This window comes from Sarcophilus harrisii, chromosome 4 (genome assembly GCF_902635505.1).
Source record: "Sarcophilus harrisii chromosome 4, mSarHar1.11, whole genome shotgun sequence".
NCBI lineage: Eukaryota > Metazoa > Chordata > Mammalia > Dasyuromorphia > Dasyuridae > Sarcophilus > Sarcophilus harrisii.
Genome location: NC_045429.1, coordinates 389316000 through 389335419, shown reverse-complemented (window position 1 = coordinate 389335419; position 19420 = coordinate 389316000). Strand labels below are relative to the sequence as shown.

The window sequence follows — 19420 nt, the reverse complement described above, 5'->3', positions numbered from 1 at the left end:
AAGAATATATACATATATTCATTCATTCATTCATTTATTTGTTTATTTTTGCTGAGGCAATTGGAGTTAAGTGACTTGCCCAGAGTCACACAGCTAAGAAGTGTCAAGGGTCTGAGATCAGATTTGAACTCGGGCCCTCCTGACTTCAGGGCTGATGTACCAACTAACTGTCCTGAAAGAAGAATATTTAAAGGAGGTAGGAAGAATTAAATGAATAGTTACCAAATATTTCCGAATCTTCAGCCATAATATCTTGAGTTCTACAAGTCCCAAAGTACCTGTCCCATTATTCTGGACACATTAAGGACAAAGTTCAGACAATAACAATCAGATTAAAGTCAAGAACTCTGCAATTTTTTTTTCTTCTGGAGAGACCATCCTATCAAATGTCAGCTTGAGATCAATCTCTTTTATGTCTTTCAAATTGGCTCAAGACAAAAATAGTTCTATCTTAGCTTTGCCAACGAGATAGGAATATTGAAGATGAATACTAGTTAATCAGGAATTCCCCTAACATTTCTTTCCTTGAACCTTCCCCCCCAAAAAAAAATTTGTCCCTGACCATGTGACTGACAAACTAGTCCTTCCTATTCTTTGGCATTATGGGAAGGGAAAACTGAACAGAGGAACTAAAAGAAGGAAAGTGTGAGTAGCTCAGAAAGAAATCATGAGAACCAGTGAGAAGCCACAGAGGGGAAGGAGTACAATGAGATCATCATCTCAAGACTCCAGCACTGGAACTGTGTGGGCAGATCATACATCAGACATGTCAAGATGAATCCTGTGTCTGAGATTTCCTCTTCAAGCCACCCCCACATCACTTTCATTCCCCTCTTAGGCTCTCTTGCTCTTCTCTCTAAAGAGGATGGAGCATGAAGTCTTTCTCCTGGAATCAGGAAAATCTGTTTCTTACAGTTTGTTACTTTTCTTTGTTTAAATGTTTACTATACCACTTAAGCTGGCAATTGAGATAAATACTTAACCGTTAGCATCGCTAATGTGGTTGTACTTATGGTGAATATACCAGATGGGGGGCTGCATCCTAAGGGAAGAGAGAGAAGGGGATAACAATTTTGAAGCGGCAATGATTTTTGCTAAAAATTCACTGGCTAGGAGCTCAGAGCTAAAAAAGAGAATTATTGACTCGTTTTTACAACTTCAAGGGCAGAGAGAGAATACTTATACCAGAATTCCTTTAGGCAATGAAAAAGTCAGTAGTCACTAGGGATCTGTGACTAGCTGGGCTAGACCTGAGATGGAGCATCTGCCACCGTTTTCCCCAGGTTTAGTTCAAGATGAAAATCTGTCCCAGACCAGAAGAGCCTGGGGAGTGACCAGAGAGAAAGTCTGATGCAAGGGAAGGAGTAGTTCATCTAGGAAAGAGATATGGAGAGGGGAGGTAGGGAATAAAAGCCATCAATAGCCATGCTTAACAGCATAGCATCATTTATTACCACCACACAAGTATTGGACACCTACCCAAATACCTAAGCCTAGAATTGTAAGTACTTTTTCAGCGCGTATATCCTCATTGAGTTATGGCACAAGTTAGAAATAAGGGGAAACAAATTCTGATAAAAAAATGAATTTCTGAAAATCTGTAAGAAAGATTCTACAAAAAGTATAGTATTTACATTATTGATTAGAGAAATGCAAATTAAGGCAACTCTGTGAGACCACTTCATACTTCTCAGATTGGCTAAGATGACTGAAAAAGATAATGATAAATGATGGAGAGCATGGGGGAAAACTGGACACTAGTGCATTGTTGGTGGAGTTGTGAACTGCTCCAACCATTCTGGAGAACAATTTGGAGATCTACCTATAGGACTATAAAACTGTGCATTCCCTTTGATTTACCAGTATCACTACTGGGTCTGTATCCCAAAGAAATCATAAAAAAGGGGAAAAGGACCCATATGTGCAAATATGTTTGTAGCAGCCCTTTCTATAATGACAAAGAATTGGAAATTGAGCCAATGCCCATCAATTGGGCAGTGGCTGAATAAGCTATAGTATATGAATAGAATGGAATATTATTGTTCTATAAGAAATCATAATGTAGGCTGATTCCAGAAAAGTCTGGACTTATGTGAACTGATGTTGAGTGACATGAGCAGAACCAAAAGAACATTGTACACAGTAACAAGAAAAGTAGGTAATTATCAACTGTGATGGATTTGGTTTTTCCTCAACAATGCAGTGATTCGAAGCAATTCCTTGGGATTGGAATTGGACTTGGGATAGAAAATGCCATCCACATTCAGAGAAAGAACTATGGAGACTGAAAGTGTATCAAAGCATAGTACTTTTACTTTTTGTTTGTTTCTCTTTTTCTCATGGTTTTTTTTCCCTTTTGGTCTGATTTTTCTTGTACAACATGACAATTGTGGAAATATGTTAATGTATTTGGAAAATAAAATATTATTTTTTGAAAATTTAAGTATTCAGCAGAGAATAAAATAACCTAAAAGGAAGCAAAGAAAAGATGAACAGTCATGAATAGAATGTCTTCTCTTATTACTTATGTTTTCTTGAAATGGAAATTTATTGTTATATATATCGAAATCTTCCTAATGTTCTGCTGGGGACATAACAAGGTTTTGTTTTCTGTCTTTCTTTTTCTATTTTGTTTTTCCTTATTTTGCATTTGGTTTTAAATAACTATTTTAAAAATTAAAATAATTTTTTTAAAAAGTTTGTATTTAGAGTTTGAAGATTGGCCCAAAGAGATAAAATGACTTGTCCTCTCAGTCACACAGGTGGTAACTAGCAGAACCAGGAACTGAACTTAAGTCCTTTGTACCTTGCCATCCTATATCCCAGACCCAAGAGAACAGCAATATCTAAAAAAATTTTGTACTAGGGAAATGAGGGCAGCTAAAAGACCTCTACAATAAGTCTAAAATTGTTGTTGTTCAATCATGTCTAACTCTTTGTGGTCTCATTTGGGGTTTCCTTGATAAAATACTGGAGTGATTTTGCTTTGTGTTTGTTTCTTTCTCATGGTTTTTTTCCCTTTTAGTCTGATTTTTCTTGCACAACATGACAAATAGGGAAATATGTTAATATATTTGGAAAATAAAATACTATTGAAAATTTTTTAAAGTGTTCAGCAGAAAGTAAAAAAATAACCTACAAAGAAGCAAAGAAAAGATGGACAGTCATGAATATAATGTCTTCTATTAGACATTTCTTCTCAGTTCATTTTCCAGATGAAAAAACTTAGGCAAATAGGGTTAAGTGACTTGCCTAAAATCACTCAACTAATAAGTGTCTAAGGTTGTATTTGAACTGACCTCAAGGCCCAGAACTCTATCCTGATCTAAAATTACACAATTCCAATTAATCTGTTGGCAGCAATGCCAAAATGTGGAACAAGGTCATCAGCTTTCATGAGGTACAAAAGCTCCACAGCAGTGGTAGACTTGTATTATTAATATATGAAGGTGCTAATTCCCATTAACACAATTATCCATTTGCCGAAAGATACCCATAAAGCCCTTCCAAGAACAGAATGGTTGTGGGCTGGTTGTGGTGGCAAATGCCTATAGTCCCTGCTACTAAGGAGACTACAGCTGGCAGCTCTCTTGATCTCATGAGTTCTTAGCTGCAGTGCACTAAGCCAATCAGGTGTCCATTATGTTTGGCACTAATAAGGTAAGCCCAGAGATCATGGAGGACTATTAAACTGCTTAAAGGGGAGTGAACCAACCTAGAATGGAAATAAAGCAGATCAAAATTCCCATGTCAATCAGCAGTAGGAACAGGTCCACAAGTGGCCACTGCTCTTCCAACTTGGGCAAGATAGGGAGACCCAATCTTGGGGGAAAAAAAGTTTGTGTTTTTACAACAACTCATGGTAATACGTGTGGAGTCAATCCTTGATATACTACAAACTGCCTGAACGGCTTAATGGGAAACACTTAAAAATGAGAACACTTGTAAGATATGGGAAGACAACATCAGGGGGGCTCTTGGGGAGCAGATGCAAATACCAATGTGAAGAGCAAGTGGTGGCTGCTTAATGCTTGTCTACCAGACAGCCCTTAAAAGGAAGCTACACCGGCAGGTCTGGCTTGATGGGGATGACTCATAGATCAAGGAGCTATTTGTAGCAAAGCAAGGAATATACTGTCAACACCCTGTAAATTCTCAGGATGCAAAAATTAAATTAAGAAGCACAAGGGTTCAAAGAAGGAAAGGTACAGAGACTGGAGACATTTAGGACCATGAAAACGGACCCTATCATGTATACTTATTGTGTATCTAATTTATATTTTAATATATTTAACATCTACTGGTCATCCTGCCATCTGGGGGAGAGGGTGGGGAGAAGGAGGGGAAAAATTGGAGCAAGAGGTTTGGCAATTGTCAATGCTGTAAAGTTACCCATACATATAACCTGTAAATAAAAGGCTATTAAAAAAGAAAAAAGAAAGAAAGAAAATGGACCCTAAAACTCCAAGAAAAGGGTATTCATGCTTCTCATCGTTCTAAGATTGGAATGGTACCTTTGTGTGTATGCGGGAGAAAAAGAGAGAGAAAGCATGTGTTTGAAAAGAATTCTTCCCTATATTATTTTCTAATAACAACTACTAAATCCTAGCAGGGGTTCTCTAATAACACATGGTAAATTGTTCTTATTCAATTAACAAGCATTTATCATTAAGTCCCAGCTATAATTCCACTGTCAACAGGAAGCTTTCCCCTGCTCCTTTTCATTCCAGTGTCTTCCCTCTGTTTATTATTTCCTATTTATCCCATATATATGTTGCTTTGTTTATATTTGTTTGCATGTTGTCTTCTTCTTTAGATTGCAAGTTTGTTGAAGGCAAGCCCTTTCTCCTTTTGTATCCCCAGATACATATTTATAATATTTATATTATAAATTATGTATATTTATATTATATCCCCAGATACATTTTATAATATTTATGTTATAATATTATATATATTATATATATATACTTATACTGGATATTTATATTATTATATAATTTAATATTATATTATATTATAGTGGATATTCAAGATATATTTATTAAGATATGGATATTAAGAAATGTTTAATGATTGGTTGATTGAATATGAATACCTACCTTGTTATATAGATGTATTTTCATTATATTGTTGACTAAAGATTTGTATACAACTACATGAAGCCATCAAAAAGGGCACAGCATTTTATAGAGGAAAGTACATTGGATTTGATTCAAATACAAGTTCCTTTACTTATTACCTATATGACTTTAGACAAGAAATCTCAGTTTTCTGAGCTTTACTCCTAGATGAAGGAATGAAAAAAAGACTATAAGCAGAGCACTGTGTTTAACCCTGTGGAGACAAACATAAAAGCAGGCAGCTTCTACTCTCAGAGAGCTTACGTTCCAATGGAAAAGATGACAAATGTAGGGAAAGTGACATCTGGAATGGAAAGACTGAGGGATGATGAGTAAAGCTTCACAGAGCAACGCTAAAAAGGGAGCAGATTAGTGTGCCATTCCTATAGTAATGGCAGAATTTATTGGATTTTAGCTCTAAACAGATCATGGAAAGCACTTAGTGTCAGGAAAACCTGAATTCAAAGAGAGACTTAGAGACTTAGTTCTGTGTCTCTGCAAGTCACTTAACGTCTGTCTGCCTCAGTTTCCTCAGCTGCTACTAATCACACTTGGCTACCCAGAGAAAGGCACCAAGCCCCTGAGTCTCTCATACATGATCTCTTAATGACAACAGAATTGCAAATTTTACTTTGCACTTGGAATTTCTACCATTAGCCTGAGTTTATTGTTTAGCCAGAAACTACATTAAATTGTAGCAAATGAATTTTAAAAAGGAAAAAAGGATGATGTCCACAGTATAATATGATGGGATGAGTTTTGCCTCTCATTAACTCTATGACCTTGGACAGGTCACGTTCACTAATCTACTCCTTTTTCCTAGTTTCAAAAGTAAGAAGCTGAATTTGGTGATCTTGAAATTCCCTTCCTGTTCTAATTGTCTAATACTCAAACTGCCCCATTCCAGGGACTGTCCTTAGGATTTAATTTTCCCTTAAGAGATTAGCCCTCCTCTTGGACCCAAAATTGTCAGGAATAAACCCCTTATCAAATCCAGATACCTAGCTCAGCCTCTGGAATATCTGAAGTCTCTCATCTCATGCAAAATACCCAAAAGCCCTGTATCCTGAGACCCAACATGCTGACTAAGCCCTCATTTAGAACATGAAGGCAGCCAGGCTGGCAGGCAGGTAGACACAGGGACTTGGCTCTGCTGTCAGACTTGAAGGCTCGCTTGCCTGTTGTGTTCCCCAGTGTGAGTCAGCTCTGCTGAATACCAATTACATTGGAGAAGCTGATGGTAATGAGAGTATGCAGCTCTGCCTGCTGAGTGGTTGCTGGAGGGAAGCACAGATTAATGCTGCAGCCTTCATCCCATGATAAACAGTTCTAAGCTCTGATGCTACACGGTGTCTTAGACACACTAGTTCAGGCTCTGGATGTGCCTACAAAAGTTTTTAGGGTCTGGTTCTGCAGACAGTCCAGAAATGCTTTCTGCAGAGGTAACCGACAGGGAGGATACTAGAACAGTAATGGGAGTAATCACTGACAGACTAGAGATATAGCAGCTGGAGGAAAATATGGTACCAACTTCATCCCCATCTTTCTCCGGCTGCTGGCCGATTCCTGAAATTCTACCTTGACAACATCTTCTTTAGCTGAAGACCTTGATCCCTTTTCAAATGAAAGCATCCCTTGCATAGGTTACAATACATTAATCTATTATCAACCATTTATACCTTCATGTGAATTAAGGATCTGATGGCAGCTTTGGCAAGAAAGAGCTTTCTCCCCAAGACAAACTTTACCTGCTTCATAACTTTGGGGTTTAGAGGAAAATTAGACAGAAGCTACAAAAAACAGAGTGAGCACAATATAATAGAAATAGCACCAGACAGGAGTATGAAACCTGGCTCTAATATTTACTCTCGGTATGACCTTGCAAAAGTCATTTCATTTCTCTTAGGTATATTCGTCATCTAGAAAATTGAGTTCTCTTCCAGCTTTAAATTCTTTTCTCCTACAAATCAAGAGAAAGTGACTCTGAAAGGATACGTCCAAAAGGCCAATCATTTCTCTGCAGGTATTGATGTTGAATCCATCAAATTTCACGCCTGTTCCTAAATGTTTGAATAAAAAGAAGGAAAGTTTCAGAGGCACTTGAGTGCAGGAGAAATGATGTCCATGGCAGAATGCCACAAAATGTATCAGCCCTGAGTTCTTAGAGTTTTCTGGCAGGAAAAGTAGAGCCATGTGACTAGTTTGTTGGCAATCTGCCCTTTAATATTATCTGCTCTCAGCTCGAGGACCACATCTGCTTCATGACATTTACTAAATGTCATGGATGTCCTGAAGAGGACCCAGTTTTCCCAGTCTTACTTGCCCCTCTCTTTCCTCACACCTAGGAGAAGAGGTTAGGACCAAAGGTTCATAATCTCACTTGTTTTCTCACTTTTTCCCCCTAAAATGGAAGAGCCAATAGAGATAAATAAAAGGACAAAAATGAATGTCTTAAGAACAGAGGCACTTGATCCATTGTCACAAGAACCTCCCAGATGCCCTGGAACAACCAAATGCAGTTATCCTTTCTACATCATGACTTTCCCCATTGTGGTTTTGATGTGCTATGGGTCAGCATAAGAAATTAAATCGGAATTTGGAAGGAGTTTTGAAAAAGCTGCAGACACAGAAAAAGTTTAAAAATGCAGAAATACATAAAATACATGTGCAATATTGTATAATATCAACATATTTTATCTTTTAATATGACTATAATTAAGACTTCCTCTCTGTTATGCAGGGAAGACCAAAACAATTTGCATGGATTTTTCAGAACATGGGGCTACTATACCCTTAATCCCCATGATGTGGAAGAGAAAATTGTAGTCTCTCAATCATCTTGACTTCTACAGAGTGACTACAGATATCAGCAGACAGTCCAGGGTAATATATGCAATCCATACTAGACTGTTATGCTGAGTAAATGTGTTTTACTATTGCAAGGGATCCGCTTTTCTAAAAAAAATTTTGTCATTCTATCACAATCATACATAAAAGGAAAAGTTCCTCTCCCGCCAGACTGAACCCTCTCTTGTAACACAGATAAAACAGTTAAACAAAAATATGAACATAAAGACCACATCTAACAACATATATGACATTCTGCTCTATGTGGCTCTCTACTATGAGAAAGGAAGTATATCGCATTTATCTGTTCCTTAGGACCAATGTTGGTTTTTCAAAACTCAAGAGTTCAACTTCCTCTTAGAGATCTTTTCGTTTATATTGTCATTACATAGATAGCTTTTTTGTTTAGGCTCAAAAGCTTCACTCTTGTTGGATTCAAGGAACTGAAAACGTTAACACAAATTTCAAGGATTTAGAGACAAGAAAAGCCTCAGAAATCAACCAGATCAATTGCCTTTTTAACTCTGATGATTCTTAACTATGTACTCCCATCAATTACCCAAAGTGGGTCGATCCTACAAGAAATCTTGCAGAATTTTTACAAATGCATGCAACAAGTTAAAGGTCCTCCTTGTGATTTCTTGACATCATATAGCTAACAATTTATCAGGTATTCTTTATTCTTGTTCTGTGACCAGCACATTTTCTTTTATGGTTATATATTTCCTGGAGATATATAATATATAACATATATATTCTGTATGCTATTTATTTTGTTCAATTCTTCATCACTAACATGTTGCATTCTACTCATGTTGATCACATACTTCTCCGGTGCATTTTGGTTGATCTCTCACCTTTCATGTTTCTGGGATAGTGGTATTCCATTACTGTCAGTCATATGTCTTTGCAATAATTGATCTGTTATCTCAGTGATGTGCATATTCCCTCAAAGGATGAAGACTGAAACCTACTTACTTTGTGAAATTCTTGTCCATTTTCTCCTATAATTTTGCCACAAGTAGTCTAACCAGTATGCTGGAGATTACCTTCATTTTCTCTTGATATCAAGAATAATCTAGTGGAACACGTTATTATAATAACTATAATTATATAATAATTATATATGTTATATATAATTATAATAATTAGTTATTCTTCTTGCACAGCATAATTTCTTTGCTGATATTTCCTATACTGGTTTTTCTCTGCAGTTCTTCATTTGTTATACATTACAGTCTATTCATATCCACTTCTACTTCCCTCTGAGTAGTAAGCATTTATAATAATTCAAATACCTTTAGAACATGGTTTGCAGCTTCACTAGCAGAGTAATGTTAATAACAATACGGGCCTGTATTTCTGGGTGCACAATGTCTATCATATAGTAAGCAGAGTAAATATTTGTTGACTGCTGAATGACTCAGGGTAATTAAAGGAATTTTCCAATCTTCCAAAGACAATCCAATCCATTGTCACCCTCCTGTTAAATTTTGGGCTCATTTTTATTCATTTGCAGTATATGTTCCATATATAGTTTAATAAACAGGCAGGCAGATGGATGGATGAACTCTATAACAATTCTTGCTCATAATCTGAGAAATAATTCTTCATCCATTTTATTTTTCTTGTATGGATGGTTTTGAGTAGTTTTGAGTAGTTATGGATTTTTTGAAATTATGTACTATTCCAAAGACTTGTGCAAACACAACGTCCTCCCCAAACAGGAGCATCTTGAATACTTCTCACCATCTATAGGAAATCCCTCTTCAACATGACGATAAAGAATACCTTTAGGAATCATATGTCTCCTTATTTTACATGCTTCATCTAATAAGAATAATTAGAAAGTTGTTGAGTAAGATTAGGTATATTTACTTCCTTCAGGTACCTTGTGAATTGATCTCTTAATGCCTTCACACTTGTGTAACCTTCAGCATGGATCTCTTCTAGTACAATTAGTCCAATCCTGTTACTTTTGGTATATTTGTTCTCTTTATGTGTCACGTCCATCTATTCAATGAGCACTTCAGGAACAGTGTAGTTAAAGTCTAAAGGTTATGGCTCTACTTCCCTTGATAACCAAAAACTTTAGTTACAAAAATTTTTGCAAATCATTTCCATCTACCTTTTGCTGTTATTTTATTTTCATCATTAAATGCCTTCAGGATGATTATTTAATTAGATCTCTAACAAACTTATTTTCAGTTGATTTCCCACACATACTTCTTTTCTGTTTTATAAAGCAATACTACTCATAACTTCTTCTATCCTTCTATCCTTCAAAAGATTTTTCCAATGAATTTGTATTCTCAATCAGTAGTATCCGTGACTACTCTATTTCTTTATGGTGGCAAGTAAATTAAATGTTTGCTAGTGAAGGCATTTTTAGTCTTTTAAAAAATATTCTCATTATAGTCATCAATTTATATTAGCTAAATTTTTGCTTTAAATGATCTTAATCAGTCATCTATATCCTTTCTCATCAATATTATTTATTATTATCAATAACTTTTTAAATAAGTTGGTGTGGTATTTATTATATATCCTCTTTTCTTCTTTCCTATTTTTCCTTCTAGCATTGTAGAAATTTTGACCTTTGCTCTAAAGTGGTGGTGATTTGACTCTTGATGTAACACAATGATAGCTGATTCAGAAATGACTCCATCAGAAATGAGTCATTTCTTGTCACTAAAATATATTCACTTTCATTTTTTTACAATGTTATTCAGTACTTACTATTTCCAGAGCCTGGAAATAAGAAAATATTCTCTAAGAAAGTATTTATAATGTATAACCATGAGGTTTTTATAATGCATAAGCATCAGGCTTCTGTGTAGTTTACAAGTCTCTAGTTTCTCTCAGTCTTTATTTCTGATTCATATTTTCCAACACATTTTTCCACTATCCTTAGCTATGTCTACCTTTATATGAAAGTCAGCAAATATCAAAGTATATACTGATTAATTTGGAGGATCTCAGATGTAATTCTTCATGGAATTTTTCTAACTCTTTATCTTCTCCAACATATGGTCTTGTATAAGCCACAATTATTCTCCTGGTGGTCTTTTTTCCAAATATTTATTTTGAGTACCATGATATGAGATTACTGAATATCTCATGAAGTGATGCTTCTTGTTGCCTTTGGATGCATTACAAATTTAATTCTGCCCAACTCCTTTATTTGTCTCTCCAAAGAAAATCTGTGAGCCAACCTTACATTTAACTGCAACTTGTGCCTTCTGGTTTCACTCAAAAAAAGACAGTCAAAATGATACAATTCAGTTCCTCTGGTAATTTGATCACCTTTTGGACCTGACATTTGGAGTAGCAGGAGCTAAATTAAAGCTATAGTTGGGCAAGAAACTTCATGATTCTTATCACTCTCTGCCCACTTTTCAACTATTTTGCCAGTGATACTGCAGAAGTGGGAAAAGGCCACACAACATGAGAGCCATTTTGTATATTTCTTTGTTTTATGGGTTGCCATGATCTTAGAATTCATCATCAATTGACTAGGCAACTGCTGTTGATCCTTTTTGAACTTGGTCCTAGGGCCATATTTGAAATCTTTCTTACATAGTAGAACCTGCCATAACTTGGACTCTACTGTATAGCTTTTAATAGCATAAGGTCATCTCTATAACTTGAGGAAGCAAAATAGATCAAACCTATGGGTTGTCCATCCAACTCTATGTCATAGTCTTGGCAATAGGAATTTTTTTTATCCATTTGTTTCTTCTTGTGTGCATTGCTAAGCCAAACTCTTTTGAGTAAAGTTGACTATCAGCCAAGAAGTGGATCAGGAGGAAATTAGAACAATGCTATCATCAAACAGGATCATCTAGAGAACCCCACTATCTATAGAAAATCCCTCTATGATTTGAATCATATGTCAGACATCCTGTGGTGCATTGGGTAGAATTCTGGACTTGGAATCAGGAAAACCCAAATACTTCCTTGGACCTTTACTAGCTGTATGACCTGTGGCAAGTCATTTAACTAAACCTCAGTTTCCTCATTTGTAAATGAGGGGTTGGACTTAATGGCTTCCAAAGTCCCTTGACTTTATATATTAGCGTGGCAGACTCTATCTCTGTTTTATATCTCAACTGATATTATCAATGTGACAGTAGATTATGAGCAGCTCTCAAAGTTAGGGGAACCTAAATTCAAAGTTCTGCCTCTGATACATACTGGCTATGTGAGCCAGTGATTTAATCTCTCAGTACTTTAGGCAACTCTCTAAGACCATGAGTCACAAAAAAGGTGCCAGCCTGCACTGGGGAAGAAAGTTCTTCACTGGGAGTTCCTACACTAATAAAATTACAAGTCTAGCTCCCTATCACTTGAATTGATCATCAGAGCATTGACATAGTAAATAATCTTTATTTTTCCTGTTTTCATAGACTCTTACATGATTCTGACAGACCTCCAGAAGACACTTGCTTGGAGAAGAGTTTTCAAAGTGATTTTTTGTTTGACCAAATCATATGCTTTTTATAGCAAACAATCTGTATAATAGGATGGTTTTCACTACACTTTTCAGTCAATTTTGTGACTCAAGATATAACCTGCTGTAGGATATCATTAGTGAACCCTGACTATCCCCTTGCCATGAACTCATCAAAATTGCCCTCCAAAGTGAGTAGAACCAAGAGAATATTGTACATAGCAACAACAAGATTATGCAATGTTCAACTGTGATGGACTTGGCTTTTTTCAACAATGATAATCTGGGCCAATTCCAATAGATTTATGATAGAAAGGGTTGTCTGCATCCAGAGAGAGAACTATGGGAACTGAATGTGGATCACAACATAGTATTTTCACCTTTTTTGTTGTTGTCTGCTTGCTTTTTTTGTTTCTAATTTTTTTTTCCTTTTTGATCTGATTTTTCTTGTGCAGCATGATAGATGTGGAAATATGTTTAGAATTGCACATATTTAATCTTTGAAAAATATCTTCCAAGTGTTTACATTATTCTCATCAAAATGGGAGCATAAATAAAGAAGTCAGTAATTATTTTTAGTCTCTCAGTTATGGTTTTTTGGTACAAATAAGGTCTAAGCTTTTCTGAGCCTTTAGTATCCTCCTGTATTCTAGATATCCTGAAAATTAATCCCTGAAAGTTCTCAAAATTGGCTATCTACAATAAGGTCTTTGTCTGTGTATTCTTGACCTGGTCTATCCAAAATTAGCAAGTATTTCTCTGCACACAATTTTGCATAAAATTGACAGAATATCTGAATATCTCTAAGTTCCAGAATTCTTTTCCTTGCAGGGTTCTCTACATCATTTTTTTACGCAATAAAAACTTCACTCATGCTTGTCATTATAGATTAAATTAGCCTGGAAAGCTCCTGGTTGGACCATGTAGTATTGCTATCATGCTGTGGACAATTATCTTTGTCAAACTGAGCAGGTTTACTACCTATCATCACCACAAAACCACCTTTAAACCTCCTCTCTTTCTCCCCAGTCCTCCCTTAATCATTGTCATGTCTGACATTAAGTAGCAACCCCAAGAGGATGGATTTCTGAAACCATTATTGATCTGTCAAAGGTCCTGCTGTCCAAATCTTTAATCCCATATCCTCCACTTGTGTGGAGTCTCTTTCTCCCTCCCCCTTCACTGTTAATTTGGGAATAATGTTGCCTAAAGCATTTCCCTTATCGCACCTCTAAAAAGTCCCAAAGGGCAATTTACCTTTAAAAAAGAAGCCATTCAGAATAGTTTGGAGCGCTTTGGCACTGATGTCAGAATTCTAGAAAGGAGAATCCAAAGATTTCAAAATGTCAGATGAAATTGGAAAATTTATCATGAGAATCATTTTAATCCAATTTTACCCTGTTTTAAAGCAACTGAAGTCTTTCAAAAATTAAGTTCTCAGTCACGCCCAGGATTCTCAAAAAACTTGAGTTAAGATGGGTACTGATGAAGATGATAAATTCTATGTGTTTTCACAAAATAGTGTCATTCAAAATTTTCTGTATTTGACTGAGATTGATTATGCCTTATTTATTAAACCCCAAAACAGAAGAAGCAAAGGCTTTCTAGGGATAGCCATTTAAAATCAGGAAGCAGAGATTCAGGGAAACAAAATATGGCAAATCCTGTTTAATAATTTCACAATTATATATTCCTTTATAATTTACAAAACAGAAACTTTTGGATTTGGATGCATTGCAAGTATTTTTTGTTTCCATCTTCCAAGTAAACTTTCATCATGAATGCTCATTTGGGTTCTGGTAAACCTATGGACCCCATTTCAGAATAATGATTTATTGCCTGTAATCATAATTGAAAGAAATGCCAAATTTCAATTAGAAGGGAAAGATATAATTTTTTCTGTTCCAGCTCATAAACTCCCTGAAATCTATCCATGAATTCTTTCCACGACTCTAGGTTAAGGACTTCTGGCTTAAGGAAACTTTTAAAAATAATCTTTAAAATGTTTTGTGTAATTGTACATGTATAAACTATATTTGAGGGGGCAAGGAGAAGAAGACACAGGATTTGATTCTGAAAACTTTTTTAAATTTAAAAAATTGTCTTAACATGTAATTGGGAGAAAAATAAAATATTATCTTAAAAAATTACTGAAGCAAGATAACAGGAAAGAGCACTGGTCTTAGGGTCACAGCCAGGAGAGACCTGATTTTCAATTGCCTCCAGTTCTCACTGGCCTTTCAAACAGAAGCAAGCCATTCAATCTCTCTTCCTCCCCTGTAAAAATGGCAATAATGATACCTATATACCTCCTTACAGAACTGTTGTGAACATCAAATTATAACATACAGCCCTTTGGAAATCTTAAGGTACTCATGAATGTCCGTATTCTTCATTATAATAACTCTACAAAAAAAAAATTAAGTTCCTGGGCCTTTTTCGAGGAAACCAAAGTATCTTCATCTCTATGCATCAATAAATCTAAAAATATATGCTGAACCTTTCTGAGGAGCTGGAGCCTTTGTTTCTTTCCATTTCTAAGGTCCCTAAGGCACCTTATTCTCTATCCAAGAGGAAAGCTTTTGCTGTATTTATGTGATTGCTTGTAAGTGCTATTCCCAGCTCTGTCCCAAACTTGCTTCATGGTCTCTGTGTTGTTGTGATAATCAACAACTGAGCATAAGCTGGGATGGGAGGATCAATGGGAAGATACTTTTTCTTTTCTGTGAATGATGGAAGTACCCACACTCAGGTGCTTTGGTACAGGCTAAAATTCAGGAGGCAGAATGAACAGTTTGTCCTCTATGAGCAGGATCAGAAACAAAAGGGAGAGTCGAGCAGCATCTTCAGCATATTAAACTCAGGACAACTTGACTTAGTTCTCTTTCCCCCTGCACTGTGCTATTCTTTCTCTTTCTGAAGGGTATTGATTGAGAGAGAATTCAGATGCTGAAGCTCTGTAGCCAGAAGCCCTGCAACCGACAGGACCAATTTACAAGAGGAGGAAGACTTTTGGCAGAACCTGTGTGACTGGGATTTGCTATTTACTCGAGAGAGAAAAAAAGAGATAAAGTACCCCAGAACGACCAAGCCCTAGAGAACCATATGGGAGTATTGGTCTGTGAACTGCTAGGATGCTCATGATAAATTCTCAATGATGAAAAGGACCTGGAGATTCAAAATGAGTTATGTCAGGAGGAGGTGCCTTCTTAAGGTGAACAGAGGCTCACTCCTTTTTCATCCCCAGGAGGGCTGGGGAAGGATGGGGAAGAAAAGGAGAATAAAAATGCTTTAAACAGGAGGAAGTATATTGTAGTGCAGTGGTTCTCAAAATGTGGTCCAAAGAATTCTGGGGGTTTATAAAACCCTTTCAGAGAGTCTACAAATTCAAAATTAGTTTTTGTTTTATTTCTAATATGGTAAATATCTATAAATATAACTCACATAAACAGATCCCCAATAATTTTAATAGGATCAAGACACTGAGAACAAAAAATTTTAATAGGAGCAAAACATTGGGAACAGTTGAGAACAAAGAATCACTACTATAGTAGATAAGAGTGCTGCACTTGGAATCAAGAAGGTATAGGTTCAAATTCCACTTCTGATATTTGAGAGACATGACCCCAGACAAGTCCTCACTCATAAAATGAATGGGTTAAACTAGTAGCCTAAAAAGTCCTTAGCTTATAATCTATAATCCTTGAAATTATTCACAGCAGTCTTCCTCATTCCCATATTCACCACTCACCTCCCCAGAATGCTTCTCAAAAAGAATCTTGAATTGGTCTTCTATTTGTTCACTGGGATGTGGCTAAAGGGAAGGAAAAATGCAGTTAAAACATGCTGATTAGCTCAAGGATGAGGACAAAGATAATGAATGGAGCCCAGCTCCAATTTATGGAAAGTGTTTTGCTAACCTTAGAGCACTACAGAAATATGAGCAATTATTATAGTTATTATTGGGGGGCAGAAATCTAGGAGTCGGCTTCTTAGGGAGGAGCGGAAGGGAATTCCCCTGACTCTTCAGCATTGGGGAAAGGATAAATTATCTGTAGAGAAACTAACCTCAGTCAGCAAGGGATTCCCATAAAATCGAGGGATCTGTCCAGAGCTGAACAGCTCTAACCAGGCAATATAGGAAAATCCCATATAGAGAAGAAAACAATAAGAGCTCACCTTTATGTAATGTTTTAAGGTTTATAAAATACTTTCTTCACATGAGACTATTAAGTAGTGTTTCAAGGAGCTAAAGGCCCCTCCTGTAATTCCACTCAGAAAAAAGATGAGGATACACAGGTTTCCCCCAAGAGATAGCTAGGCAAAGGATGAGTTACCCTCTGAATAACATGTCTGAGTCAGTGAATCAATTAGTATCACTTATATTATGTTGAAAGTCTGCCTTATGATCTCTTCCCTCCCTGTACTACCACTACCAGCTGTGTGATCCTGAGAAAATCATCAATTCTCAGCCTCAGTTTCTTCATCTGTAAAATGAGGGAATTGTACCTGATGGCATCCAAAATCCCTTCTAGCTCTAAGTCTACAATTTTAAAATCCTGGGCAAATCACTTAACCTTAAAGTATCCCCAGGCAATTCTCTAAAGCATAACCACAAATTGCAGAGAAGATACTAATGTGCTTTGGTTCCTTACCAGCAGATGTCTGTAGGTGGGAAACTGAGTCAAAGAGGGTTAAGTGACTTACTTAGGGTCAAACACCTAGTAACATCTGAGACTGAATTTGAATTCAGGGTTTCCTGATTTTAGACTCAGCATTCTACCCATTGCGCTACTTAACTGCCTCTATACAATAGGAAGGAAGGATATTGCATAACTGGACTCTGGTTTTCTCCAGGGTGTTTTTATTTTAACTATCTCAAAAAAGGTATGTGACTGAGAGATGACAAAAGAGCACAAATCCCAAGATTTCTGTGAATGAATAAATGAGTGAAAGAAAAAAAAGGAAAGAAAGAAAAGGTCTATATGCCAGACCCTTTAGAATACAAAAAAGACTATCCCTGACCTGAAGGACTACATATACATATATATAATCCATATATTTGTATGGAGAGAGAAGACATCTGGAGAATGATAGGGTAGGATGTTTCTGCCACACAAAGCACATGTTTATATATCGTATTTGGTTTATGAGTGTCAGAAACCCAGAATGTTGGCAATTATCACTGGACTAACTTCCACACAGGGACCCCCCCCAAGGAAATGTTCATGTCTGTAGAGAGACTCAGAATAACTAGAAAAAATAAAGCACAGGGGAAGGAATACATGCATTTGCCAATAAGCATCCTTGATAAGAAACTCCTAATGATGAAGACTGGATATTATTTGGATTAAAAGGTCAAGGAATGATCTTGTGGATCTATGGCAAGAAGACATCTTTCACATCGAATCTTTTCCAGGGGAGAGAATATGCTACCTATGAAACCCAGCCAGCAAAAAACAAAACCCAACCTCAGTAATGTGGGGGAGATGGCTGCAGTCATACGCGTCTCCATCTGTTCTCTCTTTGTTCTCTACCAGGGGATCCTTTAATTTCTGATTGGACATAGAAGCAGGCAAAACTGGGGTTACGAAATAGGAACCACTGATGCTACTCCACCCCCAGAACCCTTATGTCTCTCCCTGAAATATCACTGCCCATAAGCAGGACTCAGGATGCTCCATCCCAAAGGGACAATAACATGAGCTAAGCAGCACGGGTCTCCTCATTAGACTCAAACTATCACCATCCAGGGACCAACAACATACAAAAGGGACAGTTAGCAGCTCTATCCTGAAGCTCCAGATGCCAAAGCTTTTCTGTGTCTATAAAATTCTGCTCTTAATCTCATCTCCTCAGGAGGCTTTCCCAAATTGACTCTTCCCAGATGATTCCCCTCATCCTAGCACTCACCCCCACAGAGTCATAGACTCACTAGTCTCAAAATAGGGAGGTGCTTTAGAGTCCAGCCTCTTAAACTGCTGGTTCATGATCCCACATGGGGTCTCAGAACTGAATGTGGGGGTCATGATTTATTATCAGTAAAGGTTTGATTTGTACCCTTATTTCATATATCTATAAACCTGAAATCATGTAAAAATTTCTCAGTGAAAAGGATTGCAAGTGGAGAAAGTTTAAGGAGATTTTCTTTAGAGGTCATATATCATGTATACATGTCTGGCAGCAAGGAGACACGGCTGAATTCTGAAATTGGGGTCAGCAGGACTTGAGTTCAAATTGTCCCTCAGACACATACTGTGTATGACTCTAACTGAACAACTTACTTTGTATCATCCTCATTTTTCTCATCTGTAGATAGGGATAATAATAGTCTTATGTGCATCACAGAGTATTTGAAAATGAGATATAGAATGAGATATGGAAGCAGACTGCAAAATACTTCATAAATGCTCTCTATTTACATGCAGCTTAAAAGGTGCAGAGAATAGAGGGTTGTATCTGGATTAAAAAAGATCCGAGTTCAAATCTGGCCTCAGACACTACTATCTGTGGATGACTTAGACAAGTCACTTGACCGTGTCTGCCTCAGTTTCCTCATCTGTAAAATGAGCTGGAGAAGGAAATGGCCAATCATTCTAGTATCTTTGGCAACAAAACCCCAGATGAGAACACAAAGAGCTAGATGTGACTGAACAACAAATAACAAGTCAAGGACAAGGTTTATTAATCTTCCAACAATTATTGTCTGACTGAGAAGCATCCCTAGGAACTAGAACAGCTTGGAATCAGGAAGCCTTAGATTTGAGTCCTAACTCTGGGCACCATGGGAAAGCCAATTGCTTGAGAGTTTCCCAAGACCTGGACTACTCCCTAAGCCCATATGTTACCCAACAAAATGAGATCACAAGTCTGGATAAAAAGAAAAGTCTGGTTTTCTTTGTTTTTTCATCCTTCTACCATTTAATCTCCATGAGACCTTTCAAGGGCAGACCTGAGACCTCTCCTTCCATTACATCATCCCTCAGTGCTTAGAATG

General features: G+C 36.8%; 1 protein-coding gene across 1 annotated transcript in view; it reads right to left on the bottom strand.

The window, feature by feature from the left end:
* Positions 1 to 19420, bottom strand: part of CAPN8 (calpain 8) — a 111914-nt gene that overhangs the window by 7644 nt on the left and 84850 nt on the right. The window contains exons 14-17 of the mRNA XM_003767730.2: positions 16175 to 16237; positions 13681 to 13738; positions 7119 to 7183; positions 223 to 291 (exon numbers count right to left, since the gene is read on the bottom strand). Of these exons, the coding sequence (XP_003767778.1) occupies positions 223 to 291; positions 7119 to 7183; positions 13681 to 13738; positions 16175 to 16237 (255 nt within the window). The remainder of the gene's footprint in view (positions 1 to 222; positions 292 to 7118; positions 7184 to 13680; positions 13739 to 16174; positions 16238 to 19420) is intronic.